The sequence below is a fragment of the Balaenoptera physalus genome (genome assembly GCF_965194825.1).
Source record: "Balaenoptera physalus genome assembly, chromosome: 1".
NCBI lineage: Eukaryota > Metazoa > Chordata > Mammalia > Artiodactyla > Balaenopteridae > Balaenoptera > Balaenoptera physalus.
Window position 1 is genome coordinate 89759760 of NC_138882.1, and position 23419 is coordinate 89783178.

Below are 23419 nucleotides of genomic sequence, written 5' to 3' on the forward strand. Positions count from 1 at the left end.
CTCAAACTCTTCCAAAATATAGCAGAAGGAGGAACACTCCCAAACTCATTCTACGAGGCCACCATCACCCTGATACCAAAACCAGACAAAGATGTCACAAAGAAAGAAAACTACAGTCCAATATCACTGATGAACATAGATGCAAAAATCCTCAACAAAATACTAGCAAATAGAATCCAACAGCACATTAAAAGGATCATACAACATGATCAAATGGGGTTTATCCCAGGAATGCAAGGATTCTTCAATATACGCAAAGCAATCAATGTGATACACCATATTAACAAACTGAAGGAGAAAAACCATATGATCATCTCAATAGATGCAGAGAAAGCTTTCGACAAAATTCAACACCCATTTACAATAAAAACCCTCCAGAAAGCAGGCATAGAGGGAACTTTCCTCAACATAATAAAGGCCATATATGACAAACCCACAGCCAACATCGTCTTCAGTGGTGAAAAACTGAAACCATTTCCACTAAGATCAGGAACAAGACAAGGTTGCCCACTCTCACCAATATTATTCAACATAGTTTTGGAAGTTTTAGCCACAGCAATCAGAGGAGAAAAAGAAATAAAAGGAATCCAAATCGGAAAAGAAGAAGTAAAGCTGTCACTGTTTGCAGATGACATGATACTATACATAGAGAATCCTAAGGATGCTAGCAGACATCTACTAGAGCTAATCAATGAATTTGGTAAAGTAGCAGGATACAAAATTAATGCACAGAAATCTCTTGCATTCCTATACACTAATGATGCAAAATCTGAAAGCGAAATTAAGAAAACACTCCCATTTACCATTGCAACTAAAAGAATAAAATACCTAGGAATAAACCTACCTAAGTAGACAAAATACCTGTATGCAGAAAATTATAAGACACTGATGAAAGAAAAAGATGATACAAATCGATGGAGAGATATAGCATGTTCTTGGATTGGAAGAATCAACATTGTGAAAATGACTCTACTACCCAAAGCAATCTACAGATTCAATGCAATCCCTATCAAACTACCACCAGCATTTTTCACAGAACTAGAATAAAAAATTTCACAAGTTATATGGAAACACAAAAGACCCCGAAGAGCCAAAGCAATACTGAGAAAGAAAAATGCAGCTGGAGGAATCAGGCTCCCTGACTTCAGACTATACTACAAAGCTACAGTAATCAAGACAGTATGGTACTGGCACAAAAACAGAAATATAGATCAATGGAACAGGATAGAAAGCCCAGAGATAAACCCATGCTCATATGATCACCTTATCTTTGATAAAGGAGGCAAGAATATACAGTGGAGAAAAGACAGCCTCTTCAATAAGTGGTGCTGGGAAAACTGGACAGCTACATGTAAAAGAATGAAATTAGAACACTCCCTAACACCATACACAAAAATAAACTCAAAATTGATTAAAGACCTAAATGTAAGGCCAGACACTATAAAACTCTTAGAGGAAAACATAGGCAGAACACTCTATGACATAAATCACAGCAAGATCCTTTTTGACCCACCTCCTAGACAAATGGAAATAAAAACAAAAATAAACAAATGGGACCTAATGAAACTTAGAAGCCTTTGCACAGCAAAGGAAACCATAAACAAGATGAAATGACAACCCTCAGAATGGGAGAAAATATTTGCAAATGAAGCAACTGACAAAGGATTAATCTCCAAGATTTACAAGCAGCTCATGCAGCTCAATAACAAAAAAACAAACAACCCAATCCAAAAATGGGCATAAGACCTAAATAGACATTTCTCCAAAGAAGATATCCAGATTGTCAACAAACACATGAAAGAATGCTCAACATCATTAATCATTAGAGAAATGCAAATCAAAACTACAATGAAATATCATCTCACACCAGTCAGAATGGCCATCATCAAAAAATCTACAAACAACAAATGCTGGAGAGGGTGTGGAGAAAAGAGAACCCTCTTGCACTCTTGGTGGGCATGTAAATTGATACAGCCACTATGGAGAACAGTATGGAGGTTCTTTTAAAAGCTAAAAATAGAACTACCATACGACCCAGCAATCCCACTACTGGGCATATACCCTGAGAAAACCATAATTCAAAAAGAGTCATGTCCCACAATGTTCATTGCAGCTCTATTTACAATAGCCAGGTCATGGATGCAACCTAAGTGTCCATCAACAGATGAATGGATAAAAAAGATGTGGCACATATGTACAATGGAATATTACTCAGCCATAAAATAAAATGAAATTGTGTTATTTGTAGTGAGGTGGATGGACCTAGAGTCTGTCATACAGAGTGAAGTAAGTCAGAATGAGAAAAACAAATATCATATGCTAACACATATACATGGAATCTAAAAAAAAAAAGTCATGTAGAACTTAGGGACAAGATGGGAATAAAGATGCAGACCTACTAGAGAATGGACTTGAGGACCCGGGGAAGGGGAAGGTTAAGCTGGGACGAAGTGAGAGTGACATGGACATATATACACTACCAAACGTAAAATAGATAGCTAGTGGGAAGCAGCCGCATAGCACAGGGAGATCAGCTCGGTGCTTTGTGACCACCTAGAGGGGTGGGATAGGGAGGGTGGGAGGGAGACGCAAGAGGGAGGACATATGGGGATATATGTATATGTATAGCGGATTCACTTTTTTATAAAGCAGAAACTAACACACCATTGTAAAGCAATTATACTACAATAAAGATGTTTAAAAAAAAAAACCCACACAGCTTATAGAGGCATTCTCTCACTTTTTTCTAGTATTTATATTTTTTCATTGTTTTTGTCCAGTTTTATTAAGATGTAATTGATATACAGCACTATATAAATCTGAGGTGTTCAGCATAATGATTTGACTTACATACATCACGAAATTTTAATCACAGTAAATTTAGTGGATATCCATCATCTCATATAGATACAAAATTAAAGAAATAGGAAAAGTTTTCCTTGTGATGAGAACTCTTAGGATGTACTCTCTTAACAACTTTCATGTATAACATACAGCAGTGTTAATCTTATTTCTCATGTTGTACATTACACCCATAGTACTTATCTTGTAACAGAAAGTTTGTATCTTTTAACCCCCTTCATCCTATTCCCCGTTCCCTGTCCCCCCTCACCCACCTCTGGTAACCACAAATCTGATCTCTTTTTATATGAGTTTGTTTGTTTGTTTTTGAAGTATAAGTGACCTACACCACTATATTAGTTCCTGTTACACAATATAGTGATTCTATATTTCTATACATTTCAAAATGATCACAATGATTTGTCACCATACAAAGATATTACACATTTATTGACTATATTCCACACACTGTACATTTCGTACTCGTGACTCATTTATTTTGCAACTGGGACTTTGTACCTCTTAACCTCCCTCAACTATTTCTTTCCTTCCATCACCACACCCCGCCCCACCTCTGGCAAACCTCTGTTTGTTCTCTGTATCTATAACTGTTTCTGTTTTGTTATGTTTGTTCATTTGTTTTGTATTTTAGATTCCACATGTAAGTGAAATCATACAGTATTTGTTTTTCTCATCTAGATCTGATTCATTTGTTATTTTTTCCTGTGTATTGTGTGAGGTATGTTCCAATTTTATCTTCCTCCAAATGGTTATCTGGTTGTCCCAATACTATTTATTATAAATTCCATCATTTCCAGTAAGTTGAGATTCCACTGTAATCATACTAATTTTCATTACATTTTTAGGACTTCGTTTTGTACTTTCAATTCTATTCTGTCTGTCAATCAATGTAACAGTAGGACACATTTATTCATAGAGACTTTATCCTATACTTTTAAATCTGCTTTTCTTATTTAGGCTTTCTTCACTAAATACTGTGAAATTTAGTATGAAACTCTTGGGAAACAATGTGGTATTTTTATTTGGATTGCATTAAATATATAAATAAGGGGAAACTAAGGTCATTGTAATATTGACTTATTCAAGTATCTTATTCAATGTGTTTACATTGGTTCAAATATGCTTTTGTATCTTTTAGGGGTATTTTAAAGTTTTCCTTGTATAGGTTTTGCTCATTTCGTGTTGATTTTATTCTTAAGTATTTTATTTTTATTGTTGCAATTTTATTTGTTTTTTATTAAAGTATAGTTGGTTTACAATATTGTGTTAGTTTCAGGTGTAAAGTAAAGTGATTCAGCTATATATTTTTTCAGATTATTTTCCATTATAGGTTATTATAAGATATTGGATATAGTTCCCTGTGCTGTACAGTAAATCCTTGTTGCTTATCTACCTTATGTATAGTAGTTTTTATGTTAATCCCATACTCCTAATTTATCTCTCCCCTCTATCCCTTTCCCTTTTGGTAACCAGAAGTTTGTTTTCTATGTCTGTAAGTCTGTTTCTGTTTTCTATATGGATTCATTTGTATTATTTTTTACATTCCACATATAAGTGATATCATATTTGTCTTTCTGTGTCTGACTTACTTCATTTAGTATGATATTCTCTATGTCCATCCATGTTGCAGCAAATGGTAATATTTCATTCTTTTTTATGGCTGAGTAATATTACATCGTGTGATATATATATTACATCTTCTTAAACCAATCATCTGTTGATGGGCACTTGGGTTTTTTCCCCATGTATTGACTATTGTAAATAGTGCTGCTATGAACATTGGGGTGAGTGTATCTTTTAAAATTAGAGTTTTCATCTTTTCTGGATCTATGCCCAGGAGTGGGATCATAGGATCATATGGTAACTCTATTATTAGTTTTTTAAGGACCCTCCATACTGTTTTCCATAGTGGCTGTACCAGTTTACATTCCCACCAGCAGTGTAGTGGGGTTCTGTTTTCTCCACACCCTCTCCAGCATTTATTATTTGTAGACTTTCTGATGATAGCCATTCTGAGTGGTGTGAGGAGATACCTCACTGTGGTTTTGATTTGCATTTCTCTAATAATTAGCGATGTTGAGCATTTTTCATGTGCCTGCTGGCCATCCATATGGCTTCTTTGGAGAAATATCTATTTAGGTCTTCTGCTCATTTTCTGATTGAGTCGTTTATTTTTTGATATTGAGTTGTACGAGCTGTTTGTATATTTTTGAAATTAAGTCCTTGTTGGTCGCATCATTTGCAAATATTTTCTCCCAGTCCATAGGCTGTCTTTTCATTTTGTTTATGGTTTCCTTTGCTGTGTCAAAGCTTTTAAGTTTGATTAGGTCCCATTTATTTCTATTTACTTTTATTTCTATTGCCTTGGTAGACTGACCTAAGAAAACTTTGGTACAATTTATGTCCTAGAATGCTTTGCCTATGTTCTCTTCTAGGAGTTTTATGGTATCATGTCTATGTATAAGTCTTTAAGCCATTTTGAGTTTATTTTTCTGTATGGTGTGAGGGTGCTCTAACTTCATTGATTTACATGTGGCTGTCCAGCTTTCCAAACACCACTTGCTAAAGAGATTGTCATTCCCCCATTGTATATTCTTGCCTCCTTTGTCAAAGATTACTTGACTGTAGGTGTGTGGATTTATTTCTGGGCTCTCTATTCTGTCCCATTGATCTATATGTCAGTTTTTGTGCCAAAACCACACTGTTTTGATAACTGTATCTTTGTAGTATTGTCTGAAGTCTGGAAGGTTATGCCTCCAGCTTTGTTCTTTTTCTTCACAATTGCTCTGGCAATTCTGGGTCTTTTATCATTCCATATAAATTTTAGGATTATTTGTTCTAGTTCTGTGAAAAATGTCATGGGTATTTTGATAAGGATCACATTAAATCTGTAGACTGCTTTGGGTAGTATGGCCATTTTAATGATATTAATTCTTCCAATCTAAGAGCATGGGATATCTTTCCATTTCTTTGAGTGATATTCACTTTCCTTTATCAATGTTTTATACTTTCCAGTGTATAGGTATTTTTTGTTAGAATTTTAAATGTGTTCTTCTTCCTTGATGATTTCTAATCATATATCATTTGTATATATGAAGACTATTGAATTTGTATGTTAAATTTTTATATATTGCTACTTTACTGGGGGGTTTTACTTTTTAATTGCCTGAGTTTATAATTGATTATTTTGTAAAACTCTCATATCACCTTTTAACATAGTCTAACATCATCTTTCCAATTCTTATGTCTCTAACTGTTTTCTCTTTCTAGTTACATTGGCTAAAACCTCCAGGACAATGTTAAATAGTAGAGGAGATAATAGGTATCTTTCTTGGTTCTTGACCTTAGTAGAAATGGCTTTAGTGTTTTCCCATTTAGTAAAATATTGGCTGTAGGAGTAAGGTGTATATATTTTATCATGTTTAGGCTGTATCCATCAATTCCTAATTTGAGTATTTTAAAAAATCAAAATGATTAGTGAAGTTTGTTAAAGACTTTTGTGGCATCTATGGTGATAATCTTATGCTTTTTTCCCCTTTTGATATGTTAATACAGAGAAAATTACCTCAATTTATGCCATATATATGTAATTTGGTCTAGTGAATCTTATTTCATGTGACTTAAGTTTCTCTTTTCTTTTTTTTTAAAGTTTGGCATTAATGAAGCATAATTGACATATAAAACTATGATATATATCTAGATAGATATAGCAAGAGAAACAATTTAAAACTGTAGTGTAAGTACAAGACAGTTAATGACAGTTATATTTGTCTTATACTTTTTATCACTGTGAGGTAATTTTCTTTGATGCTTTCTCTTGAATTCTATTTTGTTTAAAATTAACATTTGCCAATCCTGATTCTTGCTGTTAGTATTTCTTTGGCACGTATTTTCCATATATTATTATTTTATTATAATAAGGGAAGTAGTTTGCCATTTAATACAGTGTTGTTCAGCACCTGTGCAATTCTTGCTGGGTGACAACCCAAATGTTAGTTGACTTATTTCCAAGTATGTTCAAACCATATTATGATTCTGGGATCAAATTTATGAGCGAGCTAGATATTTCATTTTCATCATACCTACTATCTCAATTGTTAAAATGAAATGGCTGTTTTCTCATTGTTTGTATTAGTTAATTTTTTTTAATTAATTTAATTTATTTATTTATTTTCATTGTGTTGGGTCTTCGTTGTTGTGTGCAGGCTTTCTCTAGTTGCAGCGAGTGGGGTCTACTCTTCATTGTGCTGCGCAGGCTTCTCATTGTGGTGGCTTCTCTTGTTGTGGAGCATGGGCTCTAGGCACGTGGGCTTCAGTAGTTGTGGTGCACGGGCTCAGTAGTTGTGGCTTGCGGGGCTCTAGAGTGCAGGCTCAGTAGTTGTGCCACACAGGCTTAGTTGCTCCGCGGCATGTGGGATCTTCCCAAACCAGGGATTGAACCCATGTCCAGTGGCAGGTGGATTCTTAACCACTGTGCCACCAGGGAAGTCCTGTATTATTTAATTTTTGATGTATAACAAATAACCACAAACTCTAAGTGGTCTACAGCAATAAGCATTTATTTCACTCATGGATCTGCAAGTCCTCTGCTTTAGCTGAGGGAGCCCTGATTCTCACTAAGTTCTGCAGGTCAGCCAAGTATAGCTTTGCTTCATATGTGTTCCACTAAGGTATAGGCTAACAGGATTACAGCTACTCATTGGAAGATCACAGGGTGATAGCACAGGGAAAGAGGGCAACTAGAAAGAATTGAGGTCTCAAGACTGAGGCTCAGAATGGCAGACTGTCACCTCTACCCACATTCCATTTATCGAAGCAGGTAATATAGCCAACCCAAAGTCCAGGGGTGAGGATGTGGATACTGTGAAGGGTAAGCATTGACACCAGTAATTTAACCTACTACATTTACCATTTACTTTTGGTTCTATTTTTCTGTCAGGGATTTTTTTTCTTTGCTACATTTACGTATCTCTATATAGGACTATAAAAATAAATCGTATATTCTATTTAGCTCCCCATCACCCATCTATTGAGACAGCTAATATATTTAATCTTATTCCAGGTGAATAACGTTTATCCTTTTTTTTTTCTTTTAAATTTTGGCTTTATTGAGGTATAACTGATATATAAAACTGTAAGATATTTTAAGTGTATATTGTGGTGATTTGATATATGCATACATTATGAAAGGATTCCCTCCAACTAGTTAATTAACACAACCAATACCTCACATATTTATCTTTTTTTTCGTTTTGGTGAGAACATTTAAATTCTACTCTCTTAGCAAATTTTGATTATATAATACAGTGGTATCAACTATAGTCACCATGTTTACATTAGATCTTCAGACCTTATTCATCTTGTAGCTGAAAGTTTGTACCCATTTACCAACCTCTCCCTATTTCTCCCAGCCTCCATCCCTGGCATCCATTTTTCTACTCTCTGAATTTGAGGGTTTTTTTGTTTTAAGATTCCACATATAAGTAATACATGCAGTATTAGTTTTTCTCTGTCAGGCTTATTTCACTCACCATAATGCCCTCACAGTCCATCCATGTTGTTGCAAATGTCAAGATTCCTTATTTTCCTCTTTGATATTTTGTATTTAAAAATATAACCAGAAATGGATCGCTAGGCCATATGGTAATTTTATTTTTAATTTTTTGAGGAACATCCATATTGTTTTCCACAGTAGCTGTACCAGTTTACATTCCCACCAACAGTGCACAAGGATTCCCTGTTCTTCACACTCTCCAACACTTGTTATCTCTTGTCTTCTTGATGGTAGCCATTCTAACAGATGTAGGTGATATCTCACAGTGGTTTTGATTTGTGTTTCCCTGATGATTAGTGATGTTGATCACTTTTGCATCAACCACTTAGCCATTTGTATGTATTCTTTGGAAAACTGTTTATTCAGTTTCACTGCCTACTTTTTAATTGTATTGTTTGTGTTTTTTTTGTATTGAGTTGTATGAATTTTTAAAATATTTTTTTGATATTAACCCCTCATCAGATATATGATTTGCAAAAACTTTCCCCTACTCTCTAGGTTCCTTTATCATTTTGTTGATGATTTCCTGTACAGAAGCTTTTTAGTTTGATGTAGTCCCACTTATTTACTTTTGCTTTTGTTGCCTTTGTTTTTGGTGCCAACAGTCTCTATTCTGTTCGATCATCCTATGCATCTGTTTTCATGTCAATATCATACTCTTTTGATTACTATAGATTTGTAATATAGTTTGAAATCAGGAAGTGTGATGCTTCCAGATTTGTTCTTCTTATGATTGCTTTAGTTATTCACTTATTTAGTTATTTGTGGTTCCATGCAAATTTAAGGATTATTTTTCTATTTCTGTGAAAAAATGTCATTGTAATTTTCACACAGATTGCATCAAAACTGTAAATTGCTTTGGGCTATATAATCATTGTAATAATGTTAAATTTTCCAACCCATGAGCACAGAATATCTTCCCATTTATTTGTGTCTTCTTCAATTTCTTTCATCAATGTCTTATAGTTTTCAGTGTACAGGTCTTTCACCTCCTTGGTTAAATTTATTCCCAGGTATTTTACTCTTTTTGATGCAATTGTAAATGGGTATGTTTTCTTTATTTCTCTTTCTGAGTGTTTATCAGTGTATAGAAATGCAATAGATTTTTGTATATTGATTTTGTATCCTGCAACTTTACTGAATTTGTTTATTAGTTCTGTGTTTTGGTGGAGTCTTTAGGGTTTCCTGTATATAAGATCATGTCATCTGCAAATAGAGACAGTTTTACTTTTTCCTTTCCAATTTGGATGGCTTTTATTTCTTTTTCTTGCTTACACACTCTGGCAAGGACTTCCAATACTATGTTGAATAAAAGTGGCAAATTGGGCATCCTTGTCCATCTCCTTATCTTAGTGGAAAAGCTTTCAGCTTTTAAACATTGAGATTGATGTTAGCTGTGGGCTTATCATGTGTGGCTTTTCTTTTAACTTTTTATTTTATATTGGAGTATAGTTGATTAACAATGTTGCGTTAGTTTCAGGTGTACAGCAAAGTGATTCAGTTATACATATACATGTATATATTCTTTTTCAAACTCTTTTCCCATTTAGGTTGTTACATAATATTGAGCAGAGTTCCTTATGCTATACAGTAGGTCCATTTAAAATATAGCAGTGTGTACATGTCAATCCCAAACTCTCAAACTATCCCTTTCCCCCACCCTTCCCCCCAGTAACCATAAGTTCCTTCTCTAAGTCTGTGAGTCTGTTTCTGTTTTGTAAATAAGTTCATTTGTATCATTTCTTTTTAGATTCCAAATATAAGCAATATCATACGATATTTCTTTCTCTGTCTGGCTTACTTCACTCAGTATGACAGTCTCTAGGTCCATCCATGTTGCTGCAAATGGCATTATTTCATTCTATTCAATGGCTGAGTAGTATTCCATTGTATATATGTACCACATCTTTATCCATTCCTCTGTCAATGGACATTTAGGTTGCTTCCATGTCTTGGCTATTGTAAACAGTGCTGCAATGAACATTGGTGTGCATGTATCCTTTCAGACCATGTTTTTCTCCAGATATATGCCCAGGAGCAGGATTGCAGGATCATATCATAGTTCTATTTTTAGCTTTTTAAGGAACCTCCATACTGTTCTCTATAGTGGCTGTACCAATTTACATTCTTACCAGTGCAGGAGGGTTCTCAGCATTTACTGTTTGTGGATTTTTTGATGATAGCCATTTTGACTGCTGTGAGGTGATATCTCACTGTAGTTTTGATTTGCATTTCTCTAATAATTAGAGAAATAATTATTAAATAATTATTGGAGAAATGCAAATCAAAACTACGAGATATGTGACTTTTTATGCTGAAGTATGTTCCCCCTTACCCACTTTGTTGAGAGTTTGGTTTTTTTTTTTAAAGTCTTTATTGAATTTGTTACAGTATTGCTTCTGTTTTATGTTTTGGTTTTTTGGCCCTGAGGCATATGGGATCTTAGCTCCCCAACCAGGGATCGAACCTGCACCCCCTGCATCGGAAGGTGAAGTCTTAACCACTGGACCGCCAGGGAAGTCCCTGAGAGTTTTTATCATGAATAGATTTGAATTTTGGCAAATGCTTTTTCTGCATCTATTGAGATGATCATACAGTTTTTACCCTTCGTTTTGTTAATATGGTATATTGCATTGATTCAACATCTACCATTCAATTGTTCTTGCGTTGTCTGGAATAAATCTCACTTCATCACTGTGTAAGATTCTTTTAATGTATTTTTGAATTTGTTTTGCTAATATTTTGTTGAGGATTTTTGCATCTATGTTAATCAGGGATATTGACCTGTAATTTTCTTTCCTTGTGGTGTCCTTGTCTGGTTTTTGTATCAAGATAGTACTGGCCTCATAAAATGAGTTTGAAAGTGTTCCCTCGTCTTTTATTTTTGGAAGAGTTTGAGAAGGATTGATGTTAATTCTTCTTTATAAGTTTGGTAGGGGCTTCCCTAGTGGCGCAGTGGTTGAGAATCTGCCTGCTAATGCAAGGGACATGGGTTCGAGCCCTGGTCTGGGAAGATCCCACATGCCGCGGAGCAACTGGGCCCGTGAGCCACAACTACTGAGCCTGCGCGTCTGGAGCCTATGCTCCGCAACAAGAGAGGCCACGATAGTGGGAGGCCTGCGCACCGCGATGAAGAGTGGCCCCCACTTGCCGCAACTAGAGAAAGCCCTAGCACAGAAACATAGACCCAACATAGCAATCAATCAATCAATCAATAAAATAAATCTTTAAAAAAAAAACATTTTGGTAGAATTTGCCAGTGAAGCTATCAGGTCCTGGACTTTTCTTTGTTAGGAGGTTTTTAATTACTGTTTAATCTTCTTACTAACAATTGGTCTGTTCAGATTTTCTGTTTCCTCATGATTCAGTCTTGGTAGGTTATACACTTCTAGGAATTTACTATTTTTTCTAAGTTGTCCAATTTTTTGATGTATAGTTTTCATAGTATTCTCTTATCCTTTGTATTTATGTGATTATCAGTTGTAATGTATCCTCTTTCTTTGTAATTTCACTTGAGTTCTCTTTCTTGGTGTATCTAACTAAAGGTTTGTTTCTTTGGTTTTGGGTTTTTGTTGTTTTTTTAAAAAAAAGCTCCTAGTTTCATTCATCTTTTTTATTTTCTTTTTAGTCTCTATTTTATGTGTTTCCACTCCAGTCTTTAGTTCCTTCTTTCCACTAATGTGTTTAATTAGAAGATTACCCCTAAGGCCACAGCTGTGAAGATAAGCTAATTGGCTCCTTTCACAGGAAGGCTGTGAGTTCATCTTACTGGCAGCTGGTTAAGAACTCTTTCTCCATTTGTTACAGTTCTATGGGACCCCTGAATATAAGACTCACTGCCACAAGACCCAGGTAATTGAGAGGTGTCCCCTCTGCCTGATAAATCAGCCCCAGTCAGGGCCTTCTGGGGGGATGGGTAGCACTGGGAAAGTTTCTCTTCCTGCTTCCCTTGTGACCACACTCATACACAGTTGACTCAAACACGAGTTTCAACTATGTGGGTCCACTTACTTATATGTGGATTTTTAAAATGGTAAATACAACAGTACTACATGATCCGAGATCTGTTGAATCCATGGATGTGGAACAGCAGATACAGAGGAACCACAAGCGTATGGAGGGCTAACTATAAGTTCTACACGGGTTTTCGACTGCACAGAGGGTGGGTGCCCCTAACCCCCACATTGTTCAAAGGCCAATTGTATTTTATTCCTTTTTCCCCAGTGGTGTATTGTATTTTCCCTTCAGGAGGGCTGGACTCTGCAAGTTCTCTCTCGTGGGTGAGTATCTGGCCACTTCAGCACTCACCTAATTCTTGCTCAACAGTAGCAAGAGGCGTCCAGGAAGTCTCACTGGCTCTGCTGGTTCCACGGTTTGTATGGAGGTATGTCCGTCTGCTACTGGCTGAACTGGTGGGCAAGATTCCCCTTGGATCCCTTGGGGAAAGGTACAAGATCTGGAAACCCTCATAGAGGCGACCTTGTTCATTATGGATGTCCAATTTGTTGATTAATGAGGGGGATTAAAAAAGAGGAATATCTTATGCTGCCACATGTTGATGTCCCTTTCCAACTTATAATCTAAATAAGTAGAGAGTTTCTCTTTACTAACTGGTGTGGAAGTTTTTCAATGTTAACCAGTGGTGCTCTTGTACATTGAATATTAGCTGAGAATCAGCACCTTTGCTCCCACCTGTTATATGCCAGAAATGTCAGATAAACTGATAAAATGTGTAGAAAAATTTGGTGTCTTTGGAAAGATTCACTAAAGATGAGTCACCAAAAAATTGATGTCAAATTACATTTGGACAAGATAATTGTAAAAGGTTGAGGAAAAAATCATTTTAAAATATGTAGGACAATGCACTCAGTTGGCAGATAAGTCTTAAGTTCTTTTACTTGCTAAGTTATGAGAATAGATTTTTAATACTAATCTGTTAAATACAAAGTCAGTTTAACCAAATTAGTTCATACACGTTGCTAGATTTGATTTGTTTTTATGTTATTTAGAATTTTTGTACTTATGTTCATAAGTAAGAATAGCCTATCATTTTCCTTGCTTGTATTGGTTTTGTTATATTAAGGTTATACTAGCCCCATGAAATGAATCAGGGATACCACCTCTTTATCTATCCTCTATACAAAAGAGAGTATATACAAAAAGGGAATGACCTTCTGGGTTATTTAGTAGAGCTTTTCTGTAAAGTATTTTGGGCCTGGTGTTGCAATATTCATTTGCCTGAAAATATCTATTTCGCTTTAATTCTTAAATGATATTTTAACCAAGTAAACAATTCTAGGTTATTTCCCGTTATCAATTTGAAGATATTAATCTACTATTTTTAGCCTTCCATTTGCTGTTAAGAAATTTGTTCATAGTACAAATTTTATTCCATGAAGGTTATCTGTTTGGTTGGTTGTTTTTGTTTTGTTTTGTTTTTTTCTCTATGTCTATTTTAAGATTTTCTCTTAGTCTTTGGTGCCCTGAAGTGTTACTATGATATGTTTACATGGGGATTTCTTTTTATTTATTCACTCCCTGTTTGGGAATCATTGCTTCATGAAACTTAAGTATTAATATATTTCATAAATTTTAGAATATTTCAGCCATTGAATTTTCAGCAAATTGATTATTACATCTCACCCATTATCCCTATTCTCTTATTTCATATTTTCCATCTTTGTCCCTCTTTACTACATTCTTAGACCTATGTTCCATTCCACCAATTTTCTTTTTATTGTGTCTAATCTGATTAACCCATTGTAGTTTCCTATTGTGGCCGTAACAAATTGCCACAAATTTAAACAATGTTTAAAACAATAGAAATTTATGATCTTACAGTTCTGTAGTTCAGAATTTCTAAATGGGTCTCCGGGCTAAAGTCAAAGGTAGCATTTCTTTCTGGAGGCTCTAGAGAAGAATCTGCTTCTTCACCATTTTCAGCTTCTAGAAATTGTTCACATTTCTTGGCTGATGGTTTGCTTCCTCCAGTTTGAAAATCACATCCATCACTCTGACACTGACTGTTTTGCCTCCCTCTTCCATTTTTAAGTACCCAAGTGATTATATTGGGCCCACTTAGATAATCTAATATTAGTCTCTTTACATTAAGGAAATCTGATTAGCAAATTTAATTCCATCTGCAACCTTAATTCCTGTTTTCATGTAACATAACATATTCATAGGCTCCAGGGATTAGGACACAGACATCTTTGGGGGACCATTATTCTGCCTACACATCCACTGAGTTAATTTCAATGATTTTATATCTCATTTCTACAAGTTTATTTGGCTATTTTTCTAGTCTGCCTGGTCATTTACTATAATCTCTCATTTTTGTTCATATTTTCAGTTCAATCTTATTTCTACAAATGTTGTATATATACTTTTAATATTTTACATCTGATAATTCCAACATGAGGCCTATTGGGTCTAATTCTGCTATTTGTTACTCCTGATCTTTTAAGGTAAGAAGAGTGATTGGGGTAATGTACAAGGTGCCTTGCGAAACATAAAAGAAAGGTATTTGGAATATTCTTGTAGGTTAGGGGACAGTTCCCAGAAGCAATGATAACTAAAGTAAGTCCTTTTGCATGAATTAATACTCTTAAGAAGGGGTTAGGTGTGTCAAGAGAAAACAGTATAAATAAAGACACAGAATCCTGAAACAAATGGTGAATGCAGTGAACTAGGAGTGTTTGGTGTTATTGGAACAAATGAAAAAAGGTAGCTGAAAGAAAATAAGGTTAGAGAGGTTGGTTGACTGACTCTAAGTCAGAGTGAATTGAGGTGATGCTGTGAACCCTATCAGTGATGAGAGTTACTGAAAATTTTAAGCAGGGAATGATACAGTCAGATTTGGTGTCTTGAGTATGTAACTCTACATATTTTATTTTGTTTTGTTTGCTTCTTTTGTTTTGCTTTATGCAATATGATAAGCTTAGTCTTTTAACTGGCAATGTAGTCCATTTACACTTACTAATTAATTACATACTGATTTGCTTCTACTGTGTTATATTTTATATCAATCTCTGTCATTTTTCTTCCTCCTTACCTGATTTCTTTGTTTGTTTTGGATTGTCAAACTGGTATTTATATGTTCCCTCTAAAAAAGGGAGACCACTTCTTTGTTTTATCCCTGCCATACCCTCTACTTCTCAACTGCAACAGCATATGCAAGAAGACAATGTGGTACTATTTTTTAAATATTGAAGAAAAGACCTTTGAAACAAATTTCAGATTTAGCCAAAAAGTCATTCAAATGTATATGAATAATAAAAGATGCTCAGATATACTAAGTTCCTCAAGCATGATGAGGGAGTAAGATAAGTTAGCGAGGTAGTATGTTGTCCAGGGAGCATCTGCTGGTTTTATTCCTCTTATTTGAATAATTCCTCCAAAAGTATATTTAAAATGGGTCTTTTTGTGACAAACCTTCTGAGACTTTTGGAAATTATACAATAATGTGCCTAGGTGTACAGGTTCTTCTCTTTTAAGGTATGGGTTCTTCTTATCCATTCTATTTAGTACTCTACGAACACTATCAATCTCAAGTTGTTAATCTCTCATTTTATTATTATTTTTTATTAAATGTAATTTTTTTTCTTTTTTTTCTTTTCCATTATGGTTTATTACAGGCTATTGAATATAGTTCCCTTTGCTATACAATAGGACATTTTTGGGGCTTCCCTGGTGGTGCAGTGGTTAAGAATCTGCCTGCCAATGCAGGGGACATGGGTTCAATCCCTGGCCTGGGAAGATCCCACATTTGCGGAGCAACTAAGCCCATGCACCACAACTACTGAGCCTGTGCTCTAGAGCCCGCGTGCCACACTACTGAAGCCCGCGTGCCTGGAGCCTGTGCTCTGCAACAAGAGAAGCCACAACAATGAGAAGCCCACACACTGCAATGAAGAGCAGCCCCCACTCACCACAACTAGAGAAAGCCCGCACACAGCAACGAAGACCCAACACAGCCAAAAATAAAAACAAATACCAAGTGATATCACATGGTATTTGTCTTTCTCTGACTTACTTCACTTATTATGATAATCTCTATTTGTATCCATCTTGCTCCAATTGGCATTATTTTGTTCTTTTTATGGCTGAGTAGTATTCCATTGTATATATGTACCACATCTTCTTTATCCATTCATCTGTTGATGGACATTTAGGTTGTTTCCATGTCTTGGTTATTGTGAATAGTGCTCCTATGAACATAGTGGTACATGTGTCTTTTTAAATGATAGTTTTGTCTGGGTATATGCCCAGGAGTCGGATTGCTGGATCATATGGTAATTCTATTTTTAGTTTTCTGAGGAACCTCCATACTGTTTTCCATAGTGGCTGCACCAATTTTCATTCCCACCAAAAGTGTAGGAGGGTTCCCTTTTCTCCACACTGTCTCCAGCATTTGTTATTTGTAGACTTTTTAATGACGGTCATTCTGACCAGTGTGAGGTGGTACCTCATTTTAGTTTTGATTTGTATTTCTCTGATAATTAGTGATGTTGAGCATCTTTTCATGTGCCTATTGGCCATCTGTATTTCTTCTTTGGAGAAATGTCTTTTTAGGTCTTCTGCCCATTTTTCGATTGGGTTTTTTGTTTTTTGTTGTTGTTGAGTTGTATGAACTGTTTGTATATTTTGGAGATTAAGCCCTTGTCGGTTGCATCATTTGCGAATATTTTCTCCCATTCTGTAGTTTGCTTTTTGTTTTGATTATGGTTTCCTTTGCTGTGCAAAGGCTTGTAAGTTTGATTAGGTCCCATTTGTTTATTTTTGTTTTTATTTCTATTGCCTTGGGAGACTGAGCTAAGAAAATATTTGTACAATTTACGTCAGAGAATGTTTTGCCTATGTTCTCTTCTAGGAGTTTTATGATGTCATGTCTTATATTTATGTCTTTAAGTCATTTTGAGTTTATTTTTGTGTACGGTGAGAGGGAGTGTTCTAACTTCATTGATTTACATGTGGCTGTCCAACTTTCCCAACACTACTTGCTGAAGAGACTGTCTTTTTGCCATTGTATATTCTTGCCTCCTTTGTCAAAGATTAATTGTCCATAGGTGTGTGGGTTTATTTCTGGGCTCTATTCTGTTCCATTGATCCATATGTCTGTTTCTGTGCCCAAACCATACTGTTTTGATTACTGTCAGTTTGTAGTATTGTGTGAAGTCTTGGAGGGTTATGCCTCTTGCTTTGTTCTTTTTCTTCAGGATTGTTTTGACAATTCAGGGTCTTTTATGGTGAGGAACTCCAACATTTAATGGCTGGGTGTTTGGGGCTGAATTGTGTCTTCCAAAATTCATGTGTTGAAGCCTTAATCCCCAGTACCTCTGAATGTGACTGTATTTGTAGACAGTGCCTTTAGAGAGGCATTAAGTTAAAGTCAGGCCATTAGGATGGGACCTAATTCAATCTGACTGGTGTCCTTGTAAGAAAAGGAAATTTGGAAATACAGATACCAGGGTATGCATGCACAGAGGAAACAACTTGTGAGGATACAACAAGAGGGTGGCCATCTGCAAGCCAAGGGGAGGGGTCTCAGAAAAAGCCAACCCTTCTGACATCTTGATTTTGGACTTCAAGCTTCCTGAACTGTGAGAAAATACACTTCTTGTTTTCACCCAGTCTGTGGTATTTTGTTATGGCAGCCTTAACAAACTAATACACTAGGTAAAAAGAAGAAAACTGGGGGAAAACTGTGCAAAGATGATAAAAGATAAGTTCCTGGATTATTGTGTCACAGAAGAGTATCTTGTCGCAGAAGCCAAGGCAATAGTGTTTCAAAAAGAGGGAAGCAGTGGACAGTGTTGAACTCTGCTCAGAGGTCAAGATGAGAACTGAAAAATGTTCTTTGGATTTAGCGACTTGGAGGTCATTGGTCATTCTTAACACAGACTCTCTTGGTGGAGTGAAAGCGCAGAAAGTCAGAATGGTGTGGGTTAGAGTCAGCGGGAGGTGAAGAAACAAAAGCAGTTGTAGATGGGACAACTCTTTGGAGGTTGGGCTGTGACGGGGGAGGGAATGAGGATTTAGGGAGTTCTTTTAAAAAAATTTTTTGTTATTATGTTAAAAAATTTTTTGGCTGCGTCAGGTCTAAGTTGTGGCACATGGGATCTTTTGTTGTGGTGTGCGGGCTTCTCTCTAGCTGTGGCGTGCAGACTTCTCTCTAGCTGTGGCGCGCGGGCTCCAGAGTGCATGGGATCAGTTGTTGCGGCACGTGAGCTGAGTTGCCCTGTGGCATGTGGGGTCTTAGTTCCCCAACCAGGGATTGAACCAGCGTTCCCTGCATTGCAAAATGGATTCTTAACCACCGGACCACCAGGGAAGTCCCTAGGGAGTTCTTTTTAATGAGAGTGACTTGACCTTGTTTATAAGTCAATGGAAAGATTCTAATTTAAAGAACAAACTGAATATATAAGAGAAAGTAATTGGTAGAATAACATTCTTGAGAAGGCTGGAGGGGACAGAGTTCACAGCAGACATGGGGGAAGGGGGCAGCTGACCTTTTTGTTAACATAAGGGAAGCAAAGGATAGAAGGATCATTGTTCACTTTCTGGCTGGTGAAGTTCCTAGGTTTTTAAGCAATCTTTGCTTCCTAAAATGAAATCTCAGTTCAACTTTGTCTTATAACTAGTGTCATTTCCTCTCATGTTCTGGCATTTAGTTGGTTGGTTGTCTTATTTTCAGTGTGGTTGTGAGTCTTCACCTTAATGCCACTGGTATTTGAGTGAGAAGTTGGGAGAAGCTTCAAAGGCCAGTTGCTGGTCAGACGCCATAAAAATGACAAGTTTGTATATTCTCAAGTTTTACATTTAAGTACTTAAGCCATCTGGCGTTTATGATATATTCAGGAAGTCTAATACTTTTCCCAACTTGCTAGCCAGTTATCCACATACCATTTTCAGTTCAATATTTGAGTACCTATTAATTGATTTGTGTGATAGGGAAAATAAATGAGAAATCACTTTTCTCAAAGGCCTTAGTATTTAGGCAGTAATTAAATAAATATACCAATGAGTATAATATGTCAACAAATTAAGTGCCATAAACCCAATTATCATTTGTAGTTCAACCACAGAGAGGTTAGATTTTTCTGGATTCCTAAAGAATCAGATTTGATAGGGGACAATAGCAGAGATATGAGAGGGGATTTAGAGGGTGCAGGGTGTCCAGGGAGGGACCAGAATGAGCAAAGGCCCAAGCAAGAAACTGTAGGATGTCTTTGGGAAATAAGAGTAAATTATGGTGGAAGATAAGTAATGCTCGAGTGAGTTTATTCTTCACTTAGTAGACAGCAAAAGAAAACACATTGGCCTAGAGATGGTTCGGGGCTCTAAAATGGGTGATTCAAGCTATACTTGAAGAGGATTAATTAACTTAGAATGTAGTTTAGATTGATGGGACAAAAAAGTAAACAATAGGCATGTTACAAAGTGAAGGAAAGTTTATTAAAAATCAAGAAAATATGTAAGATTGTACATAAAGAAAATTTCAAGTTTAAGTTCCTCACTATCTCAATAAGCAGGGCTTTTTAAAATTGATGTTTATGGTACAAACTTCTCCACAAAGGCTCATCAGTGAAAACAATCTTATATTGTCCTCTTGGCCCTATCTTGGCCTCCTCAGAGGGGAGGGCCAGATGGCATCAAAGATGCTGTGGAAGAAATGGGACAGAACCCTTGGGATAAACAAAGTAGGTAGCTTCTCTCATTCTTCCTTCCCAGACAGTGACACCCTTTGATGGGAAGAGTGAAGGGGTTATGAGACAGGAAAGACATACGGAGATAAAGCAGAGCAGCATTTTTGACTGATGAGCTAGAAGTCAGAAAGGAAAGCAGGGGGCTGCCACAAACAGGTGACCTCATGTTTAAGGGAGAAAGTGCTACATGAGTTTTCTGATCTCTTTCCGTGTTGTTTTGCCCAGTTTACCAGGGGGCAGACAGCCATGGCCCAGGGCCTTCATCCAGAGAAAAGGCCCATACGGTTGGAGCAAGTGGGACAGTATAGGGTGAAAAGAAGCCCCTTTCTTTTCAAAAAAAATATCTGTGTCCCTAAAAATGTCTGTTATACTCCCTTTGGGGGTGAGTTCCCCGCTCTGATGCCCCTCGCAGATGTTCAGAAACATCTACAGCTAGCCCTAGGCACTCTGATATCCAAAGGAAGTACAGCTTTTCAGGAGGGTATATAGCTTTCGGACAATCAAGTTTTCTTTGCATCTGCTTATACCTCACCTGGTTGGACTCTGGCTGCTTTTGAAGGCCCGGCAGCTTACTTATGCATTAGCTTAGATTTCTCTACATTCTCCCTTTCTGGAGTTCCAATTCTGCTTCTAAGACTTAAGATGCCAGTCAAGAGGTTAAAGTTATTATAATCACCCATGTGTCAAGGGCTGGTGGTTAAGAGTAATAGATAGGAGGCAATAAAAATGAAAGTAAGAAATTTTAGGAAAAACAAATTAAGGAATCGTGAATTTAGGGTCTAATAGGTCTTCAAAACAGATGCTAAATTGTTGAAGGGTGAAGGAGCCGAGAGGGAGTCAACTAGAACAGTACAACCCAGGTGCCAACAGCACTGCTCTCCTTAGAAGGTCATGGTCCCAGCTCTTGAGACTTATGGCCTCAAAGCAGCAGCAATCAGGCTGGCTGAGGCTAGTCAGCCAAGACTGAGACTTCATGTACAAAGTGTGAAAAGCCATAGCTTACATGGGTGTCTCCTCCTAAGACTCCTCCTGTGGATCTCTGCCCCCTGCCCTCCCCAGTCTGACATTTGCTGTCAGCTTTGTGCCATTTCCACAGTTCCCTTATTTCTTGAAGCTGAACTGATTCGGTGGGAGGGGGAGTGATCCTCTGGTTTCTCTGAAGCCACATTTGACAGGCCTCTGGGCCAACGTGTGTTCTTCTAGCTCTGAATGCTGAGCAGGATGAAGAGAAGGGCAGGAGGGGCTCCACATGTCTGCATCAGGAATCTCATTTCTCAGCCTTTCCCCTCGGAGACCTATCTTTCCAAAGCACGAATTGGCTGAAGGTGCGTCCTTCCCCTAGAGCCACCCTGTTCTCCTATTACCTTTCCTTTCTCCTTAATCCATTCACCTTTCTCACTATAAAGAAATCAGTCTGATGGAGGGGACGAAAACTAGACTGAGGGGAAAGAAAGCAAAGAAACCATTAGAGATAGAAAATGTATTTATTATTAGGCAAATAGCTGTGCAAACTGGGGCCCTGGCAAGCTGCCAAAGGATTTTCCCAAATACCTTGTGCATCCCTGTATTACACGTACCACATCAGTAGCACATCCAGGAGAACAAAATTAGAATTCAGAAAACAGAGTAGCTCAGAGGCCCACCAGATCCTCATTCCTTTTTGAAATATTCTATTACAGTAGCTTTGAGCAAACATCTTAGCTGGCTGCTGAAGGCTGGATCTGATGCTGAGCCGATTGTTAAGGCACCAGCTGTCCTAAGGAGGAAGATGAGGCCTGTGGATGAAGGATGGCAGCCTTGCTTCTAGGAAAGTAGTAGCTGATAAGGATGGTCAAGGAATATATATTTCATCATTTTAAAAAACTTTAAAAGTTTTTAAAATCAACTTTACTAAATCTACTAAAATCAACTTTACCAAAACTACTAGTTCTTTAGTAATTATTGAAATAACCACTCCAGAAGTAGCATGCCTTAGTTTCTTTTTACCATATCATAAATCTTTCCAATATTGTTAGTACTTATTACTGTAGAATTATCTGATATACTAAAACTCTTTTGATACTGCTTGAATTGTGCAAGTGTATAAAACAGAACTTCTCTGCTAAGTTTTTACAGTGGTTTAAATAAACCACCACTGAGTGAATTAATTTCAGTTAAGTATCTAAGTAAAAAGATGAAGTTTCTGTATAATTATAGCACTTGGGGGCCAATTCAGCTTCTTCTAGTAATTCTGGACTCAGTATAGTCCAAACAATGCTAACTTATACAGCAAGCAGGTCATTAGAAGAAAATACTGGTCCAGCAAAACTAGATTATATCCTCATGGTCAAAATGAATTTCACACTGCTCCTTAAGAATACATTGAATGGGTTCAGAAATAAAACAGTTCACTTGTTTGTTTGCTTGTTGTTATTTTAGTGAACAGAGTGAAGTTCTTAGAATCAGGCCTTGGTCTTTGGGCCTGAAGGATCTCCAGAGAATTGATGTGAAAAAGATTCAGTATGTTAGCAAATGGCAATTCTTCAATTAATTCCCCTCTTCATGTATCTTTTAATTTCGCTGTTGGCACCCAGAAATGCTTGGGTATATTTACCTCCTTGGATATATACAAGTTAGAAAATGCTTCTTAGTTTTTTCTCATTGAAGAGGGGTAGACTGAAAAACATGGCAGAAGAAGACTTGGCCTTGGATTAAATAATGACACCAGAAAAATGCAAGACATTTTCCCCTTTTGAGCTGGAAGTGCACACCATCAGGATAACAAAAGGATACATGTAAGTTGGGATGCCTCTTGAGGCCAAGTGTTTCCGAATAAGTCGCTCAGTACCATACCAGTTAAAACCTTTCGTGGCATGTCCAATGCGTGGAAGATGGACACTTGCTGTTAAAAAAAAAAAAAAAAAAGATCATGATGTCTTCATTCATCAAATTGATTAATGTGTATAAAATATACATAGGAGATAATAACATATTCTGAGTCACTTTGTGGTTTCCAATGAACAAAATGTATATAATCTTGGTGTGTCCCACTCAAAGCATATGATTATAATGTCAAAAATATTCTGGGGAGGGGTTGTAATAGGGGAAAATTAAATTAATTCTATTGAACACAAGGACCTACAGGCTCTGGAAATAAGTAGGTACTATGGAAATAAAATACGATCAATGATCAAGATGTAATTAAAATAAGCAAAGATTCTTTAACAAGTCAAGGGGACTTCCCTGGTGGCGCAGTGGTTAAGAATCCGCCTGCCAGTGCAGGGGACGTAGGTTTGATACCTGGTTCGGGAAGATC

General features: G+C 36.7%; 1 protein-coding gene across 2 annotated transcripts in view; it reads right to left on the minus strand.

Moving 5' to 3' along the window:
- Positions 1 to 432: 432 nt before the first annotated feature.
- The window catches only part of CHD1L (chromodomain helicase DNA binding protein 1 like), an 81289-nt gene continuing 58302 nt past the window's right edge, over positions 433 to 23419 (minus strand). Inside the window, exons 22-24 of one of the 2 annotated variants that reach the window (XR_014262549.1) lie at positions 22897 to 23005; positions 21702 to 21942; positions 433 to 21557 (exon numbers count right to left, since the gene is read on the minus strand). Coding sequence is in view for 1 of the 2 variants with exons in the window: in XM_082458337.1 (XP_082314463.1) it covers positions 21864 to 21942; positions 22897 to 23005 (188 nt within the window). In the remaining variant the exon portion in view is untranslated. Of the gene's footprint in view, positions 21558 to 21589; positions 21943 to 22896; positions 23006 to 23419 lie in introns of those variants that run through there. The other variant, XM_082458337.1, reaches the window with a different exon arrangement.